Here is a 20,181-nt window from a genome sequence, read left to right as displayed (position 1 = left end):
CACGAAGGCTGGAGGCGCCTCACAGAGAAAACAGACCAGCCTGACTCAGCACGAGTTACAGCGCTGTGAGCCCGAGTTCGGTGCTGGCGAGTCAACAACATAGATGACAGTACCTTTAAACAGAAACACGTGTGAAATAAGGCTACACGTTATCAGCTGACAAAACCGTTGTGACCAGAAGCTCACAGGGACCTAAGCTTGTCTCTCGCCAGAGCCACGTTTCAGCATTCGCTAATCAGTGTTCACAGCGACTTTACAGAACATAACTACCGCGAATAACGAGAATCAACTGTACGTTGCTTCCTTGTAAGAGAATCCAGCTAGGAAGTTTTACTTTTGGGATAGAAACTACTTTTTCTACTGAAACGAATGTTCGTCTGAAGGAGAGGCTCCAACCTGCCAGTGACTTACATCGGTGCCGTGCTTGCGCGTGGCCTGGGAGGCGAGGGACCTGATTCTCTCCCTATAGAGCTGGGCAGCGCGACTGTTGTACTTGGCATTGCTGTCGTTGGTGGCACACCCGTGCTGATGGAAGAAGGAAGACTACGGAGGAAAGGACGAGGATTAACAGCCATACTGCATTAACGCTAACACGGGGACTAAAAGTATTACTTCACGTTATGAAGGATTTTTGTAAAATACTACTGAAAACCAAAACGATTTAAACCATGAAAAGTTATTGTAAATCTTTGCTTGCAAAGGGAATTCCTTCCACAGATGTAACTTTAATACTTGGGTAAAACTGGACATGAGACTTGCTGACAAAAATGAAATAACTGGCCCTTCACTTCTCCATTAAACCACTCCCGCCATTCTGAAGGTTACCTGGGGGCTGTTTTCCACTCAGGACTACTTTAATTCATGAGAAATCCATTTCAATTTGGATTCCACTAAACTGGGAGTTTTGACAGACACCTTAAGAACTATGCTAACCTTCACCCTGTTCAGCATTGTTTGCTCATTAACGGAGACCACAGCACAGGCAAGGAGATAAAGTAGATTTTAAATAATTAGAGGAATTTGCTTTCAACTGCCTTCTAAAGATCCACATACAGACATGAATTATAGAACTCATATCTTAATTAAAGCAGGTATTCTAAAAACCTGTTTGAGCGATCCTTTTACTAATCCAATTTCACTAATAATAGTATTGAGCTGTCACATGTACCAGACCCTGTCCTAAATTCTTTGTGGGCATCATCCCATTAAAAGCTTGTAGCAACACTATCAGACAGTCACTGTTACTATCTACACTATAGATGGGGAACTGAAGCACAGAGAGGTCACCAACTTGCCTAATGTCACACAGGCAGTGAGGGGCAGAGCTGGCGTTTGAACCCAAGCAGGATGGTTCCAACTCCACTGATTAAGCGAATGATCACTGAGCTGATGCTTCCCTACCCCATCTCCCCCACCTCCCCTGGCTCGGGACGAGAGCGCTGCTCTCTCGAGTTGGGTGGGGACTCTGTAACCTTGGGAAGGCTTAGAAATAAGGACAGATAAAATCAAATCCATGGTATCAAGTTTAGGGCCAAGTCTGTGAACGTCATGACAAGGGGCATGGGCTTCTAATAAGATATTTGAAATACCTAAGACAAGCATTCTTTTTTTTTTTTGGCAAGGAAGATCGTCCCTGAGCTAACACCTGTGCCAATCTTCCCATATTTTGTATGTGAGACACTGCCACAGCACAGCTTGATGAGCAGTGTGTAGGTCAGCACACAGGACCCGAACCTGCAAACCCCAGGCCACCGAAGCGGAGTGCATGAACCTAACTGCTATGCCACCTGGCCAGCCCTGGCAAGCATTCTTAATACAGGTGAAAATTATTTTTTGGAAAGTGAAAATAATCTTAGTTATCACAATGGCTTGCGGCCCTCCAAAGCTTACCCCTACCTGACAAAGCTGTACTCCTTAGTGTCTGATTTCTCTTACTAGGGAAAAATTAAACCCAACTTAAATTCAAAATAATCTAATTTAAATTTAATTTTTCTGCCTAGGGAGCAATAACAAAAAAAGGTTGAGAAACACTGATCTAAGGGAATCTGGTATTTTGAAAGCCATTATTTTAGACTTACAATTTTAATTTTAAATATTTAATTGATGATAAACAATTTTTATTTGAAATGTATACAAATCTGATTTCTTATACTTTGAATTTTTTATTTTTTGGAGGAAGATTAGCCCTGAGCTAACTACTGCCAATCTTCCTCTTTTTGCTGAGGAAGACTGGCCCTGAGCTCACATCCATGTCCATCTTCCTCTACTTTATATGTGGGATGCCTGCCACAGCGTGGCTTGCCAAGTGGTGCCATGTCCTCACCCGGGATCCGAACCGGTGAACCCCAGGCTGCCAAAGTGAACGTGTGCACTTAACCGCTGCGCCACCAGGCCGCCCCCTAGTTTGAATATTTAACAGCATGTCTAACGGAATTCCATTTACTCAATCTATTCCATCTTGGCATTTTAAATAGGGTACCTGTGCCTCAGAAGATTTTGCTGGCTAGATTTATAAGGCTGCCAGTCTAGTGTTTGGGAAAAAAGATATACTGAATTTGTAAATGAAGTTTAAAATGTCTGAGGATCCTTAGGTTTATAAATGGAATTAAGGAAATCTGTTCTTTGAAAATTATAAATTAATCGAACACTTAAAAAAGTTATTTTTACACAGAAATTACTAAGTTTATAAATAAGTATATGATATTTATATACTGTATTTGAAGATTTGGAGAACAGGTTTTTTAATTTATAGATTTAATTAATTAAATAAAATTCAAATACAAGCAGCTGTAAGCATTGCACTCTAAGTACAGAAGTCGCCCTCGGAGATTAACAAGCTGGATTGCCATGCAGCAGCTCCCAGCCCCCCGACATCCTCACTGCCCGTTTTCACCTTCAAAGCATTATCGCCACCTGCTGCTTTCTAGCTTATATGCTTCTTTCATCACTCTTCATCTCTGTCTGTAAGAACGGGGTCTTGTCTACTTGTCACTATGCCCCAGCACCTAGCCCAGAGCTTTGTATTTACTAGGTGCTTCTGATTTTTGGATAAATAAGTCACTGGGCAGTCCGACCCTGAGGCCCACCGCGTCCTTCTGTCCCCAGCTGGGCCTCCCTAGCTCCTCCGCGCAGACACTGAACTTCCTTATTAGTGTAACACACATTTACACAGAAGGAAAACGACAAGTCTGAGGCAAACTTACCGCATTAGCATTTCCTCCAACTTGCATGCAGCGCAACTGAAACCAAGACCAGTTGGAATCCAACTCTGTAGACCTAAACGGAAAGAATATTCTTAAACGTTAATACTTCCCTTCCCCAGAATCAGGCCACTGAACTTTGGAGAACAAGATCTTTGTGATCTTCAGGACCCGGGGAGCTCTAAGCTTGTTGACTGTGACACAGGGATGCTGGGACTCCAGAGTCTGTGAGAGTTGGCAGGAGCAGCTCTGGCCCCTCTCATCCTCTCTAGAAGCCAGGGCTCTGATGGCCCTGCCCGCCTGCTCCCCTCCATGTCTGACCACAGGCAGGCCACGGCAGGCTGGCAGCACTTCTGTTGCACCGACTCCAGCCAGCTGTCTCTTCTCGGGCACTGGACATACGAGCTTCACGGAGCTGCTGGATCCACTCTGACTCTTTGCCTGACATTCTTAGCAGATATGATCTAAAATGTGGTGATGGGTCTCTACTCAAAACAGACGTCCTGTTTGGATTTTTTCAGGTCAGCTATCCATTTGTCTGGTTTAACCCCAACAGGAGCCTGGAGGGTACCATCCTCTTATCATTAGGTGGAAGGGACCTGCCCAACACCCCACTAACAGGGGGAGAAGAAGACTTAGGAGTCAACGTTCTTCAAGTGAAAACCGCAGTTCCTCCTGCCCCCAGCACAGCTATGCCCTTCTCACCCGCAACCTGCGATCAAACGAGAGCAAGGGAAAGGCAGTAACTGCGGCTCCCCACAAAACAACTTACCAAGCAATCATCGTAAAGCAAGATAGGACAGTGCAACAATGTCAGAAGGCTTTATGTCGAATCCATAGACATAAGCAAAAAGCAAGGCTATCCTGCTAGTCGACAACAGCTTGTCCCACACTAAGTGTAAAAGAAAGCGGACATTTTCGAACAGGAAGCATACCCTTCACAAAACGGGCAAGGCAGGAAGAAGAGAGGTTTCAGATTCGCAAAAATTTCCTTTTACGCTGCCCTTCCATTTACTAATGTCCATGCCTATTGGTATCACTTAACCTTTGCAAAGCTCAGGAAGTTATTTCGATGCCAGCAGCTACCTTAAGATTAATAATCATACTAGTACATATTACTATTACATATATATGACAAATCCACCTCATGGTGATATGCAAACAGTAAAAATTAAACCACACTTTAGAAGAAACAGATTTCCCAAAGAACAAACAAAATCTCCTTTTAGAATCTGATTACCAAGCAAGATGATAAACTATAAATCTTGTTCTGAAATCCCCTCTGAAAGATCTTGCTTAGTTCCACATTTTCATGCATCCCCCTAGACTGAAGTCTGTACCAAGCCCCCGCCTCTGACATGGGTGCAGATAAGAGCACAGTCTCCGGAGACAGACCGAGATAGTGCAAATCTCCACACTGCCTCTTCGGAGCTGGACGACCTTGGAAAAGCTACTTAACCTCTCTGCGCCTTACTTTCCTCATCTGTAAAGTAAGGATAACTATAATATTATCTGTTTAGCTTTTGTAGAAATTAAATAAGCTACTATCTCAAAAGTTTTGGCTCATGGTAAATATCACATGGCTAAAATTCTCATCTCACCATTACCACCACCACCATCATCGTCGTGGTAGCCCTGCCACGCTGTGTTGTAAGCAGCAAGCTCCAGAGGACAGGCATGTCCTACAGTTTTTCTTTCATGCTCCTAACACAGGCACATCACAGGTGCCTGAATATGCGCTGACTTAAAGGATATCCTAAAAGTGAGGCTACAAGCACTGAGACTTGCTGATCTGCCTGACAACTTTTAGTCCGAAACTATCTTTAAAAAAATAAAGCCTTGGGTGCTGGCCCCATGGCTGAGTGGTTAAGTTCACGCACTCTGCTGCAGGCGGCCCAGTGTTTCGTTGGTTCAAATCCTGGGCGCGGACATGGCACTGCTCATCAAACCACGCTGAGGCAGCGTCCCACATGCCACAACTAGAAGGACCCACAACGAAGAATATACAACTATGTACCGGGGGGCTTTGGGGAGAAAAAGAAAAAAAATAAAGTCTTTAAAAAAATAAATAAATAAACCCAAACATTTCCTTATACATTTCTCAGAAATGGAGATAAAAGCTAATTGTTCTTGAACTGGGCTGACAGGGATTCTCTCTTATGACACTGGAATTTCTAAAACTTGATGACAATGGACTCGGAATACAGTCAACCCTAGGAAGCCACTTGAATCAGCGTCCACTCCCGCGTGAGGAGGCAACTCACTGCAGGGTCCTTCTCATCTTTATTTAGACTAAGCGATGCTGAAAGGGAAGAGTCTGTGACAGTCTAAGAAAAAAGGAAAGCAGAGAAAGTGAGAAAAATCGAAGAATTAGAGTCACTTTAACAAAAGAGCTCCTCTTAACCAATTAGGTAAGAGAGAAAACAGTGTTCCCACCACCTCGGTAACAGTCAAGATGTAATCTCCTTACAAAGGGCATGAACAGCTTCACCAGCGGCCGCCAAAGTCAGTATGCTTTTTGTAAGTAGAGCATTTCCATAGATTTCAGGCACTTATGAAATCAGAAGGTATCTCGCCAAACAAACGTGACAAAGTTTCCGTGTATCAAAATTGGAAAGCGGGGCAAACCACACCACGCTCACTCTGGACTTCTACTCCTAGGCCAGCCCAGGAGCAGCTTCCAAGCACACCCGTTTAGAACTGCTTCCTGCTTACTGTAAGGGGGTCGAGGGCTGCCTCCTGACACAGCATCGCGAAGGGCCTCCTCCCGCGCCCCCTGAGCGGGTGCCCAGGGACGCAGCTCTGCCGGCCGCCAACCCTGCCGGGCCCGCCGGGGCCAGGCTGTGCATGAGCTCATTCGCTCGCTGCCCCCAGCGCCCCGCACAGTGGGCATGAGCATTCTCAGCCCCACTTGGAAGAGAGGGAAACTGAGACGCGGGGAGACTAGGAACACGCCCCGGGCCAGTGAGGGCTGGGCACCCTCGCCCGCAGCCCTCCCGAGCACGCCCAGCGCCCCTGCAGCCTCCCCGCGAACGGCCCTCCAGGGCCCCGGGAGTCAAGAACAAGCTCCCGGCCCGGCAGCCAAGACCCTCCACGGCCGCCCGCAGGTCTTCCCCTTCGCCTCTCACTTCTCCTCGTTCGCCCACGCACGAAAAAGCAGCTACGAAATATTTCACCGTCTCCCACCTCTACACCTTTTCCGAAAGTCTGAGTGCTGGCCCCTGCCTCGTCTCCATTACCGAAATCTCACTAATCCCTTGACGTTCCTCGCGAACGCTTCCTCCTCCTTTGAACTCTGCCCAATTTTCTGACCGCAAGCAGGCGCGGTGCTTTGCCTCCACGTCCCGCGCAGCACTTGTCTAGCTTCTTATTTATGTTGTATCAAAGTCTGTCCCGACTCCAAGCCCAACAAGACCAATGCAGGCACTAGGTCCTGGTCACATTTCATAAGCTCCTGAAGTACCTAACAGTGACCTTGAAAAGCAACAGAGCTAGAGGGAGAGGGTGCCGTGAGATGCAGCCAGCACGGGAATTGGGGTGACGAGTTCCGAGCCCTGGCAGGTGGTGGGCGGGGGCCAGGGCGATCAGGTCCATGCTGCAGTCAGCTCCCAAAGCAGCCTGCCATTTCCATGGATGCCTAACCTGCCTTTGCCTTTTTTGCTTGGCCAAAGCCATAGTTCATAAGTTTTTTTCTTTGTAAAACTGTTGACTTGAAATTCTACTTAAAAAAAATCCATTTAAATAAACATTCCACCCACGCCAAACCATTAATATGTTCGAGCCTGGGAGATGGGACTGTGTGTGTGCCTGCGTGGGCGCCTGGAAGGGCGGAAAGAGATTCCAGAAGAAAGACTTTCACTTCTTACTTTAGGTACTTTGGGACTGCTTGGACTTTTTGCCCAATGAGCTAGTATTTGTAATTTTCCTTAATCAATAAGAAATGTTTAAAGAGCAGCCCCCCACCTCTTAAAAAAACCCAACATACTAAGTACCCTTATCATCCTTGACTTTCTCTTGCCCGAATCCTAGACTGCTGCCCTCTGGTTATACAGAGATTTTTTTACCAGTTGTTTTGAACCATTCATAAGCACTGTGATTCATACATATATATTCATCTGACTTTTGAAAGGCTAGTGATTAAACCTGCAACAGCCCAAACAGAGTGCTGTCCATCCTCTTCAGGCTCTGCGTCAGGGCTTCCCTCAGCACGTCAGAAAACCGCCTGATTTCCTGGAATGGTTTAAACAGGGAGTGTGCTTCAGTGGTGAGGAAAAGGGAGGGCCAGGTGACAATGGGCAGGCCTTGGCAGAGAGGAGGAGGGCAAGAGCACAGTAGAGAGAGAAAGGAAGACACCGATTATATATTGCCTCAGGTCCCGCCTTCGTGGGCTCTGGCCAGAGGAGGTGACCGTATGTTAACTGGTCACAATCAATCTGGGGGAAAAAAGAAACATTAAAAAGAAACTTGCCCTGCCAAATAAATCCCTCAACATTTAAAAAAGAGACAAGGACAGGATAGTGTACTCAAAATATTCTGGGACCAGCATCTAAAAAAAAAGAAAAGAAGACAAGAAACTGATGGATCCTCTGAAACCAGAACACACAAAGAACTCCCTTTGCCAAACAATTACCTATGGAGCTACATGGCTGTGAATATTAGCCATGATGCCTGCACAAACTGATTTGTGAACTAAGAACTCAGGGAACTGAGAAATCAGAAACTGACTTCTGAGAAAAGAACCCAGGAAAGTGCATCAGAAAAGTTTTTTTAAGTTAATATATTAAAAAAGAAAATTAGGTTGTTTTTAATACTATATCGTTTTTGCGCTATCATACAAAATATCTCATTATGAACTATAATAGATTTTATCCTGTAGGAACAAATGTTCTTTATAGTAATGGTGTTGTATCAATATTCCTTAAGTCTTAACACAAAATAAAATCGCTCAGCACAATGCCTGCCTAGCTGCCTTCTGGAAAAAGAAGTGGCCGGATACAGGTGAATTGGCTGGAGGAGGCCAGCAATAACGGAGATCGGAGCCAAGGCTGCTCAGCAGCACCCTGGCAGAGGCCCATGGCTGCTCAGGTGCAGGCCTGGCTCTGCTTCCAAATCCTGAGCCTGGCTGGGGATCCTTTTATTATTTCAATTTAGTTTACTTCACACGAAGGCACCTGTCGCCTCCCACTGGACTGTGGGGCTGTGTGCCCAGAGGGGGCACCTTTCTTTGATGCACACGACAGCCCCATCTAGGCCACTGCCAGAGCATCAGAGGCAAGGACAGGTACTCGCCAGAAGGGGCCAATGCAGCCCAAGCCTTCAGATAGAAAAGAAAGACGTTCACAGCACAAGCATTTGAAATTGCCACTGAATTTCACACAAAAATCACTCACTCAGGTTTCATGGTAATAGTGTCCTTGGGAGCCAGAGCCCTAGGATTCTGCTGGACGTGGAACCCTACTGTAGGGGGCTTCCCGCCCTTTACACTGACTCTCCACCTGCTGGGGTGCAGGACGGACCCACAGAAACTGCGCCGCCTCCCACCATGAGCATGACGCAAGCAGGCTCCTTTGTACCGTGAATTATGAGAAGATAACAAAGGAAAAGGAAATACTGTCTCGAACCCTCTCTTCTGACCTTGCCTTCAACACCACGGCCTCATGTCTCTGACAAAGAGCTCTATAAAACAGTAACTAAGAGAAAAGAACTCATTTTCCCGGTTTACGTACTTACATAAGATTTAAATCTCCATCACTCATAACCAACCTCTCCTTTTACTCGATATCAAAGGAAACATAAAGAAAAAAGGGGGAAAGAGACCCAAGTAACGATGTAGTCACTCCCACCCCCCAACAAGGAAAGATTCACTTACCGAATAAAACTCAAGTGAACACCCAGCGACCGGTGTGATCCTGAGCAATCGATGCAAAGAAACACCCCGTAGGTTACGCTCGCCCAGCTGGGGTTTTTGGCACCACAATCAAAACACACCTGAAAGAAAATTTGAAAATTCAGTTGTTGATTTATATTAGCCAAATTAGCCATCTTATAGGATACAGTACATGATGCGGCTTCAAAGCTGCCTAACCTTTACAATTTAAACGGGTTATTAGAAAATATCTTACCGAGATTTTTTTTAAAACCTCAAATTTCAATTTCTTTCATTATTATAATATTATTATATTATATATAATTATACTAATTATATATTAATCACATTGATACAATGCACTAGTTATATAATAGCTCTATTATTACGTATCTATTACAACACTATGCAGTATGTGCAGTGAAGAGAACTTATATGTATGTATCACCTCAAACATTCTTATCCTTGAAGCATCAACAGGGTTCCTACCAGTCACGTAAACAAACATTGGCCAGGGATGTCGCCCCACTTAGAATGCTCAATGGCAGGCACTCGTGCACATTTCTTCTCTCCCCAGCCGGAGGACAAGGAGAGTGTGGTAGCCAGACTCCAAAATGCCCCCAATGATGCTCCCTCCTGGTATTCACACCCTTCTGTAATCCCACCCTCACTTTTCCAGGGTGGTCTTTGCGACCAATAATATGGCAGACGTGCGTCATTTCCGAGATTAGGTTATAAAAGGTGCTGTGGCTTCCTTTCTCTCTCTCTCCCTCGGATGACTGGCTCTGGGGGAAGCCAGCTGCCTTTTCTCGAGGACACTAGGCAGCCCAGTAGAGGGACTCAAGTGCTGAGGAACTGAGGCCATTAGTCCAACGGCCAGCGAGGAGGGAGGCAGCTGACCACCGCATGAGTGTGCTGAGCAGCTCCAGCCTCAGGGGACCGCAGCCCCGGCTGCCGCTCAACTGCACCTCACGAGACACCCTTACCTTCCTTCCTCACCAATGACCGAAGGCCAACACTCTTCATCCCATAACAGGACGTAAAAGCACTTTCAAATACGCAGTGCTTGTCATGGAAATCATATTTATGATTAAAGTCAGAACAACAGGACAGTAAAAATTCCCCTAATAAGAGTATTGTTTTTCATTTTTTTCCAGAAAAAACCCATACGTTAGCCAACTAAGCCACCCCCAGATTCCTGGCCCTCAGAACCATTTTGTACGGGACAATATATGTTTGTTGTTTTAAGATGCTAAGTTCTGGGGTAATGTGACATACGGTGATAGATCTAATACAGAGAGATGTTCCTCTATGAAATGCTGGGTCCTTCTCTACCTCTGCCCCTCCACTCTCTCCAGGTCACCGTTATAACCTTAGACACACAGCCCATCACCAAGGAACGTGCCCCCGCACACTGAGGGCTCCTGAAGGGTCGGGACCTGTCCCCTCACCGAGCCTTCCTCCTCTGCTGGCACAGAGTCCCAACGCAGCGAAAGCTCAATAAATGACTGCTGAACAGGTTTGTGTATTTTTTATCTCCCACAGAGCCAGAAAAATAGTGCCTTACTCATACTAAGCACTCACTAAATATACGTTAATCAAATGAATAACCTACAAAACTTATTACCAGCTCAAAAACTACCACTAGCCCCTCAACACTGACTGAAGTCAAACATTCCTCACTGCATAGCATGACATAAAAGTTCTTTAAAATACATGGTGCTTGTCACAGAAATTGATATTCATAATTAATTAAAGTCAGAACGACAGAATAGTAAAAATTCCTCTAATAGGAGAATTGTTTTTATTTCTTTCCCCAGAAAAAAAGCCCCCTATTGTGGACACACTTTATAGGCAAAGCTGCCTATGTGAAGGTTGTCCCAATATAACCATCAAGAAAGATCTGGCTTTCGGCCTCTGGAGAGCAACACACGAGCAGAAACACGAGATTTCCCAAAGCCTCTCACCACACAGGCTCACGTCAAGCACGCCTGGATAGCGGGGGAGGAGCGACAAGTGACATGAAAGGCTAGCCGCTTCAGGGTTTCCTGACTGCCTGCTGTCTGCCAGACACTGCAGCAGGCGCTGAGGCGGGGAGAGGGGACGGGGTCACTGATTCCACAAGCACCTGCTGACCCCCATGCCGGCCAGGCCGTGTGCTGGCCTTTGAAGAGCTCATGTGCAGGGAGAGGGGATGTGGAAATTAAGATGCCCTGTGGTAACAGCCGTTAGAGTAAGAAATCCCCTTCTGTGGGACACCAAACAGTGCACCTGACTCTACCAAAGGTGCTGTCACTCTGCGGGAGGCCATTGGTAATCCCCCACTCACTCAGCTAACAGGTGTGCACTTCCTATCAAGTGTGGACCTGGCACACAGGAAGTGGGCATACAAGGGTGGTCCAGGAAGAGATGGATCTACAGTCTAGTGGGCAGGACAGTTAATCATAAGGTTGAATCTTAGTAAGCAAGGACAGAATGCAACAAGTTTTCTAGATGGGGTCCAAGAGGCCTTTGGGGTCTCAAGAATAGAGTCTAAAAGGGCAATAAGCAGCAAAAGCCTGTGCAGGAAACAGCCCTATGGAGGGAGGTGACAGCAGAGACTGGGTGCACACAGCTCAGAGCATGCAAGTCTGAGAATCACTCCTGAGGGGGTTGCAGGCTGCCTCCGAGAAGAGGGGGGTTTCCAACACGGTGGCCTCAGCATCCTCCTCGAGGCACCAACCATGAGGAGGAATTGCTAGAATGTAGCTCCACGAGGGCGGGGCCCTGTCTATCTTGTTCACCTGAACTTAGCACCGAGCCTGGCACAGAGTAGGCACTAAATGCCAAACCAGGCAGTGGGCAGTCTGCAAGGGCAGAAGAGCCACGGAGCCGGGCGCGGGCCCTGTGGAACCCGAGGTCGGAAGGCAGCTAGAAAGACCAGTCTGGCTCTCAACAGGCGGCCCCAATGCTGCTGGTGGAGCAGGAGACCGCGCTTTGAGAGGGGGCCCGCACTCTGCGGACACGTGCGCCCAAAGCGAGCCACGGTGTTCTAAGCAGAAAACTAGTCCTTACAGTGATGAGGCACAGTTTTTGACTGACAAGTTGTTTTGCCGAATGATGGGAATAATAATTACTACAGAAACAACAGCTAATACTGAGTGCTTACTCCATGCTGGCACTGTTGTTGGCCACCGAATCTTCCCAACCGCCCAGCAGAAGGTCCTGTTACTACCGCTGCCAGGGCCAGCCTCCTGGGCATATGTGCCACCTACGCAGTCGCACGCGGCCCGCTCTCAGAAGGGCCCAGGGCTGATTAAGGCTCTGCTGCCTCATCTTGAAATTCTTGATACTTCTCAGACAAGGGCCCTGCGTTTTCATTTTGCACATTTTGCATTCCCCACAAACTACAGAGCGCAGGTCTGATCCCTATTTTAGAGAAAACTAAGGAATTAGGAAATCGAGTCTGCGAGCTACGAAGCTACATCTCGGGGACTGGAGCCTGGCAGTCGGCCCCGGAGCGCACCCTTCAGCACACTGCCTCTCACGGCGGAAGACCTCAGCCAGGCAGCCCTTCATCTCTCCTTCGCCCCGAGACTGTCAGTTCCCCGAAGGCAGGTGCCTGGCTCCCTAGGCACCAGCGCGCCCTCCGTGCTCCGCGGCGTCCAGCTGGCTCGGTGACTCGACAGCGGCTGAATGACTCACTCAAGCAATCAATACAAAACTAAGGAGCAGTGCGGCTTCAAAGCCAGAATCACAAACTAGGAAACCGACCCATGCGAGTTCAAACCTTCGATCCAGCGCAAATATTCCTCATACGCAAGAGGAAGAAACTGGATCCCACATTCTAAAAGCAAACCGAGTTGGTTCTCTCTAGCTCCCTTTCCCGTCTTGTGTAACTTAGAGCGCTTTCTGACAACCCCATTTAAAAAATGCTTGTTGTTATCCAACTCTCTCACATCATTCAAACTAGTTCTCATCTTAGTTTAGGTCATGGTTTCATTTTTTTGTTTAAAGATTGGCACCTGAGCTACCATCTGTTGCCAATCTTCTTCTCTCCAAAGCCTGCCAGCACATAGTTGTATATTTTTAGTTGTGGGTCCTTCTAGTTGTGGCATGTGGGACACCACCTCAGCGTGGCCTGATGAGCGGTGCCATGTCTGCGCCCAGGATCCCAACTGGCGAAACCCCGGGCTGCCGAAGCGGAGCGCGCGAACTTAACCACTCGGCACGGGGCTGGCCCCCTAGGTAATGGTTTCTTACTAATGATCCAGTTAAAAGTCTTTATCAAGAAATGTAGCATAATACTGTGGAACAGCACCAGAAAACACTTCTGCTCAATGCTTCCAGTAATCCTAGTACAGAACAGAAAATTTCCACAGGCCTGTTGTTCAAAATAATAAAAGCAAAAAACAGCTGACATGTATTGAGGCCTGGTACACGCAGGTACCGCCCAGAGTGCTCTTCTTGGATTTTCTCATTTAATCCTCACAACAGCCCTCTGGGTAGATCCGGCTCGTGCCCCCATTTCAGAGAAGGAAGATAAGGTACACGGTGGTCCAGTAATCTGCCCGAGGTGACACAGGGAGAAAGTAGCAGGGTCTGGATACCAGCTGACAAGCAAGCCCGCACATGTCCCTCCCGTGGGTCCCTTGGTCTAAAGACACTGGCTTCTTATTTAAAACGGGCGCCTTCCCTCAGATTAATAGTCAAAGAGAATACACCTTGTTTCTGAGAAAAAGCAGAGAAAAAACAGTTTCTACACTGCTGATGACAGATCCTAATCTTGTCTAGTTACACAGCAACCACTCTTTATAAACAGATCAATCTGAATTTGAAAATCAAGAAAATGGCAAAAAAACTGGCACCCGAGAATTCCTGGAGCCTTTCTCCTCCCGACTTTCCGACATTCATCAGACATCACCTCCAGTAAACTCTTTCCTTTTCCACTCCTCTCAGGCTGTGAAAATAGGGGCTGCCCTCCACCAAGACTTACAACAAAGACATCTAAATTTTGTCAAACTCAAGGACTTTCTCTGCCATCACGTCATGGCTCATGACTATGCTCGTTAACAGCTGTTCACTTGGGAGGTGACTGGGGACCAGTCAGAACTCCCGTCACAGGAGGGGAGGAGAGAGTCCAGGCTGACACCACAGCCCTTTGCCCTCTCCAGGCTCCACTTCGACCTATGATCCTCAGTGGAGGGTGTCACTTCAGCCCCAAGCGTCATCACGACATCTCCAGCCAGTTGCGAAAAGTTGTAAAAGTCACAGAGGGGAAAACAGCCTGTGGAGATGGGGAAAAAAGGGAAAACCCCAATCTCCAAAGCAACCCAAAGGGAGGGAAGAGAAAGGGTCTGTGGTGGGCTTTCTTAGCAAGAGAAAAGAGCAGGAAGCCATTGCAGAGACCACTCAGCAGCTTCATCAGAGAGGGAAACTGAGGCTGCCACCAAAGGACACAGGGGACCCAGGAGGTCCCACCAGGCGCCCCTGAGGAGCTTCAGAGGTGAGCTCGACGGTGGGGAGGGGCGAGCCGAGCTCTCTCAAACGCCCATCGCTACCAGCTGTAGGTTCTGACCCGCTGCTGGGTCACAGGTGGCCTGCGGGGTCCGACCCCACTCACAAGAGCGCCCCGTGCTTGCTCCCCAGCCCAATCTCGGGGCCCGCGAGCTCGCGCCCAGCTCTCAGGAACTCGCAGTGTCCACGCCGCCACCCCCAAAAGCCGCCCCGGCCCGCGTGTACGCTCCCCGGCCCGGTGTCAGGGACCCAGATGTCTGCCCCCGGGACCCCCAGATGCTCTCGCCTCCCCGCCCAGGACCCCCGGGGGCCCGCCCCGCCCTGGGCCCCGGCGTGCGCCCCCTCGCCCGCCCCTCCCTTGCTGAGGCCGGGGGCGGCGCGCGGGCCGGACCCAGGCGAGGCCCAGCGGCCGCGGCCGCACAGTGCGACGTGTCACAGGCCCGGCCGGCTCCTCCTCCCGCGGCCGCGGCCGCAGCGCCGCAGGGGCGTCCTGCGGGGTCCGGAGGGGATGCCGAGCAAGCCTGAACGCGCCTGGAGGCCGTTACCTTGTTGGTGGGCACCGAGCGGAGGCGCTTAAAGATGGTCAGGATGTCCTGCTTGCTGGGGTCCCCCATGGTCGCCAGAAAACCGAGGAGCAGCTCGCCGCGCCAACCGGGAAGGGCCGAGGCGGAGCGGTTGCCGCCTCCGGGAGATTGACGACCGCCGAGGGGGCGGGGCTGCGCGTGACGAGAAGGCCCCGCCCCGCCCGCCAGGCCCCGCCCACAACCGGAGCGCACGCGCCTCTCGCCTTCCTAGGGTCCCCACTCAGCTGTGCCACTGGCTCCGCCCACTCAAGCCCCGCCTCCCGCGCTGCATGCGCGTGCGCAGGAGCCCAAGGAGCCCCACGCGCTTCCTCCTAGCCTTCGCCCGCCGCTCTCTCCGGGCAGTGCCGGGCGAAGCTGGGGCTTGGTGCTCTTCGCTCCCGCGCACGTGGCCTGAGGAACCACCACTGCTTCGGCTTCCTGGGCCGAGGAGCTCTCACCTCCTCCCGATGCGGGCGGCAGAACCGGTCATTCCGGGTGGCCAGAGAGGAAACGCGAGGGAAAGGGCCACCTGCCTTTTCCCGCGCCCGGCCGAGGACTCGGGTACACGCGCCGCGCTTGCCCGACTCACTTTCCTTTTTCTGTTGTTTTTTTGCCCTAACCTGAGGCCGAGCCCTGAGCAGAAAGCTTTCCACGCCCGGAAATTGGTTTCCTTAGAGTATCGTTTGGGTCTAAGGTCAGGGAGAGCGCAGTTCTGCCGGGACAAGAGGTGCGCGGTCAGACGGGGAACAGGCAGAAGCGGCGCGCCCGGGTCCGGCCATCGGTCGGCCGGCGCCGCCCGGAGAAGGCTCTCAACCCCCGGGGCCCGGCGCCGCTGCTCCAGCAGTGCTGTGGCTCCCTGGAAGAGCGCGCCCGAGGCTCGGGGTGCCGTGGAAGGAGGCGGGTTCTGAGTCGCGTGCACCCTGGCCCCGAGCCCGGGTCAGCGGCTGCTTCAGCGCCCCAGCATCCTGGTCAGGCCGCGTCTCTGCAGCTTGGTTTGCGCATCGGAACAAGGGTCAGGGATAAAGAGCCAGGGCGAGCCGCCGCCCTGGAAACCCTGGAGCAGCGTCCGGCGGTGCTCTTTCTGCTGTCAGAGGTCAGGGTGTTCACCCTGGCGGTCGGATGCCCTCGGGGAAGCGGGACGCTTGCAGGGAATGCGGCCTCCTGTAAACCCAGGGCTGGAATTTTTCCAAGGAACTTTTCCAAGGAAGGGAGGTTTCCAGAACCGTGCGTTACTTTTGCAGGCCTCTCCGCCTGGAAGTCCTTCCTTATGCTGAGTCCAAGCGCACACCCTGTGCTTCGTGTTGGCTGGTGCGTCTGGCCCTACGCCCAACACCTGGCATGCTTATGAGGAACAGCCATGTCCTTTCTCATGGGGGCGGGTGCCAGGGTTCCAGTTACTATTTGGATCTGAAATCTTCTGACTTACCAATTTGCATATCAGATTCAGGGTCTGTCTGCTCCCCAATCCGATGTAGAGATCCCAGAAAACTAAAAGTGCAGTGCTCTTGTTCAAATGGTGAGAGAAAAGCAGAGTGCCAAACTACACTCACAGTAAGATCCCAATTTTGTGACACACACACATTGATGACCACGACAACAAAACACGTGCACATGTGTATGTAGAGAAAGAAGACAAGAAAAGATACACCAGATTGTCAGCAGCGTTACCTCCGGACGTCAGGACCGTGATGACTTTAATGTTTTCTGAATGTTTTTGCAGTTTTCCAATTTTCATATGAACCTTTGTTCCTGTTATGATTAAGGAGAAATCATTAACATTGTTAGAAAGGGGCGGGAGCAGCCTGGCTGTCTTGACCTGGACGTGGCCTTGAGCTGCACCCAGTTTGCTTGCAAGTTTCATGTTGGTGAGTGAATCATTCGGGGCTTTTCCCACTGACAAGCTGTTGTTAGTTCTTTCCTCAAGGATTGATGGCATTTAAATAGTTCATTCATTCATCCCTTCCTTCCTTCATTTCCTAGCCCTTTCCACGAAGGATTTGAAGAGATCCGCAACAATATAATCTGAGTTTCACTGGATGGTCCGAAATGGACTTCATTTTTTCTTTTCCGTTTAGCTCCACGTGCACTGGGGCTAGAAGCACGACTGAGCTTGCTGCTCACTGAGGGGCGACAGACATCCCGGTACTGACAGTGGGGTAGGGAGAGTGCTGGGAGGAGGGGTTCCAGAGCAGAGAGGAGGGCCTTTGAGGTCGCACGGCTACCAGTCATGGGGTAACTCTGGTCTTGGTAGGTATCATTTAACAAGCGCCACTGGGGACAGGCACATCCTCGCCCTCTGAGGCGTGGGCCTTCGTAGTCCAACAGCGCAGCCTGCTGGGCACGGCACTGCACTGCACTGCCCGAGTCTGAGCGTTGGCTTGGATCGGGGGTAGCTGTCACACCTTGGGCAAGTTACCTAACAGCTCTGTGCCTCAGGTTCCTCGCCTGTAAAAATACAAGAATATTATTTACCTAGTTCCTGGGACTGCTCTGGGGCTTCAATGACATAGCAAATGTTAAACGGTTTAGAACAGGGTCTGGCACAGAATGAAATACCAATGTTTACTACTGTTATTCCCGTTTTATAGATGAGCAAACTACGGCTTAGAGAAAGTATTTTGCTCAAGGTCATACAGCTAATTAAGGCCACACAGTTGGAGCCAAGTTTGAGTGCAGGGAATACGACCTCCCCGTCCATGCTCTTAACCGCTGGCTTCGCTTTCATGTCTTTGTAAGATTGTCCTTAAGCTTCAGAGAAGAAAGAACTCTTTTGTCAGATTTTGGTGTGCAAAATGCTGCCTCCGCTGTACAGCGTCATATATAGATGAATGTATGGCTTGGGGGGAACCTTCCCGCCTGGCGAGCATTGGGAAGGATTTGGAGTTTCCGTCTGGGGTCTGCATACTTTGGTTATGATCGGCTTGAGTTAGGGTGGTATTTGGGGTTGAGACCACCTTCAGAACAAGGTACCCCATATTTGTGTTTTATCGAGCACTTTCACACTCTTGACCTCATATGATTATGAAAAAGAGAAGATAGGAACCATTTCCCCATTTTCCAGGTGAGGAAACTGAGGGTCAGGGAGATGAAGGGCTTGCCTGGGGACTTGCAGCTCATCAGTGATGCAAGGTGCCCCTCTGACCCAGTGGGCCACCTCTCCCTCTCACCTGGCTGCCACCTAACCCTCCTGCACTTGCATGGGAATCACAGGAATAGCCCAGGGTGGGATGTCACATTGGCCTGTGTCCCTTGCTCCCTGGGCTCTCTTTGTCCATACTGTCCCCACCTCCTTGGGCCAGACTGTGGATGGTCAGTCTCTGGATCCCCAGGGCCCCAGCTCCTGTGCCCTAGAGGGGGCTTAGGAGTGTCTGCTGGTCATATGAACAGATCAAGCAGCACATGGAATTGCTGGTACTTCTGGCAGCTCTGTCTTGCTGTTTGCACCAGTGGGTCTCAAAGTGTGGTCCTGGATCAGCATCACTTGGGGACTTGTTAGATATGCAAACTCTGGGCCTCATCCCCAACCTAGTGACTCAGAACCTCTGGCATTCGGCCCAGCAAGCTGGTTTGTAACAAGCCCTCCAGGTGTCTGAGAGCCAGCGGTTTAGACCCCAGTACCTGCTGTTTGGAGTTAGGTACCAGCTCTGCCCCTGACTTGCTGTGTGGCCTGTTGCAAGTCACTCAACCTCTCTGGTTTGTTTCCTCATCTGTAAAATGCACTCATACATTGTGAGGAGGTTTATATGACCCTTTTCAGGGAAGGGTGCTCAGCACGGGCCCTGGCATGTAGCTGATAAAGGTGAAGCCCGAAGCTGGTGGGAAACAGTGGACAGAGGAGCCACCTGTCCCCTGACAATGCCAGCGGTCCTGACCCTGTGCTTGGCAGTGGCCCTGCCTGGCATGGGCCTCATACCTCAACCGCAGGCCCCGCCAGATTCAGCTTGGCCTGGGTCTGTCCTCCTTGGGGCGGTGGAGCCACCTCTGTCCCCACCCCAAGTCTCTCCCCCAGGGGGCCCCATTCCATCCACTGAGGCACCTGGGCCCAGGCCCTTCTGCTTGCCCCCACCATCGAGACCACAGAGGTCCAGCCCGGAGGTCACTCTGCCCTTCTAAGGGAAAACAGGCTCCGAGAGGGGCTGGCACCTTCTGCAGGTGTCTGGGGAAGGGGCTGGGGAGGGGTGCGGGCCTGCCTGCGCTCAGAGGAGACCTCGGGCCAAGCCGGGGACGAGAGCAGGGGGCAGTGGCCACCCTGGAGAGAGCTGCGCTGTGAGAAGGGGCGGGGAGGAGAGGAAGTTCAGAGGGCAGGGCGCCTGCTCGGCCAGGCCTCCTGCTTCTGGACACCCTCAAGGGCATCCCCACTTCATGGGAACGGGCTCAGAGAGGCTCGGGCACTAGCTTGGCTTCAGGTCCCACAGAGTCCTCCCAGTCCATCTGCAGTCCAGCCTGGCCTCCTGCCCAGGTGAGGACGCTTCCCACTGGACGTGGGGGAAACGGCTCAGACCCTGTAGTACTCTGGCCCTAGGGGCCAGATTCGGAGACCCTGTGCCCTAACCTCCTGAGACTTGTAGGCTGACCTCCAGAATCCACCACACACACTCTCAGAGGACTGTCCTGCCCCGCATCCCTGGCTGCTTCCACCCTGAGCTTCCAGAGTCCCTGGAGGCAAACATGGGCCCTTCTTCATGTCTCTCCAGGCACCACTGAGCCTTACATACAGCAGGTGCTTAAGAAATGCTTGGTGAGTGAATCAACACAGCAACAGAAAATAGGAAGAGAGCTGGCCAATTCCCTGCCCGGAGGGGCCACTCGGGGTCAGGCCTCACTCAACTCCCCTAGCCACTAGCTCGGTGACCATGGCCACGTCACTCCTTCCCTCACTTGGCCCCAGTTCCCCATGGACAAGGAGGGGCTTGGTTTGGTGGCCCATGGGGGCCCTCCTCGAGCTCCCCCAGCCCTATCCTAACGGATGTCAGTGGGTCCCTCCAAGTCTGCCCCTAGTACCCGAGGCCATAGCACAGCCCAGACCCATAGGCCACCCAGCAAAGGCCAGGCTGGG

General features: G+C 50.6%; 1 protein-coding gene across 1 annotated transcript in view; it reads right to left on the bottom strand.

Moving 5' to 3' along the window:
- ARFGAP3 (ARF GTPase activating protein 3) overlaps positions 1-15,419 on the bottom strand; it is a 55,598-nt gene extending 40,179 nt beyond the window's left edge. The window contains exons 1-4 of the mRNA XM_014864397.3: positions 15,108-15,419; positions 9,070-9,188; positions 3,204-3,276; positions 412-543 (exon numbers count right to left, since the gene is read on the bottom strand). Coding sequence (XP_014719883.1) covers positions 412-543; positions 3,204-3,276; positions 9,070-9,188; positions 15,108-15,176 — 393 coding nt within the window. The 5' untranslated portion in view covers positions 15,177-15,419. The remainder of the gene's footprint in view (positions 1-411; positions 544-3,203; positions 3,277-9,069; positions 9,189-15,107) is intronic.
- Between the last annotated feature and the right edge of the window lie 4,762 nt (positions 15,420-20,181).

Source organism: Equus asinus, chromosome 4 (assembly GCF_041296235.1).
Source record: "Equus asinus isolate D_3611 breed Donkey chromosome 4, EquAss-T2T_v2, whole genome shotgun sequence".
Taxonomy (NCBI): Eukaryota; Metazoa; Chordata; class Mammalia; order Perissodactyla; family Equidae; genus Equus; species Equus asinus.
The sequence above is the reverse complement of the archived record's forward strand: the minus strand, read 5'-3'. Positions and strand labels throughout refer to the sequence as shown.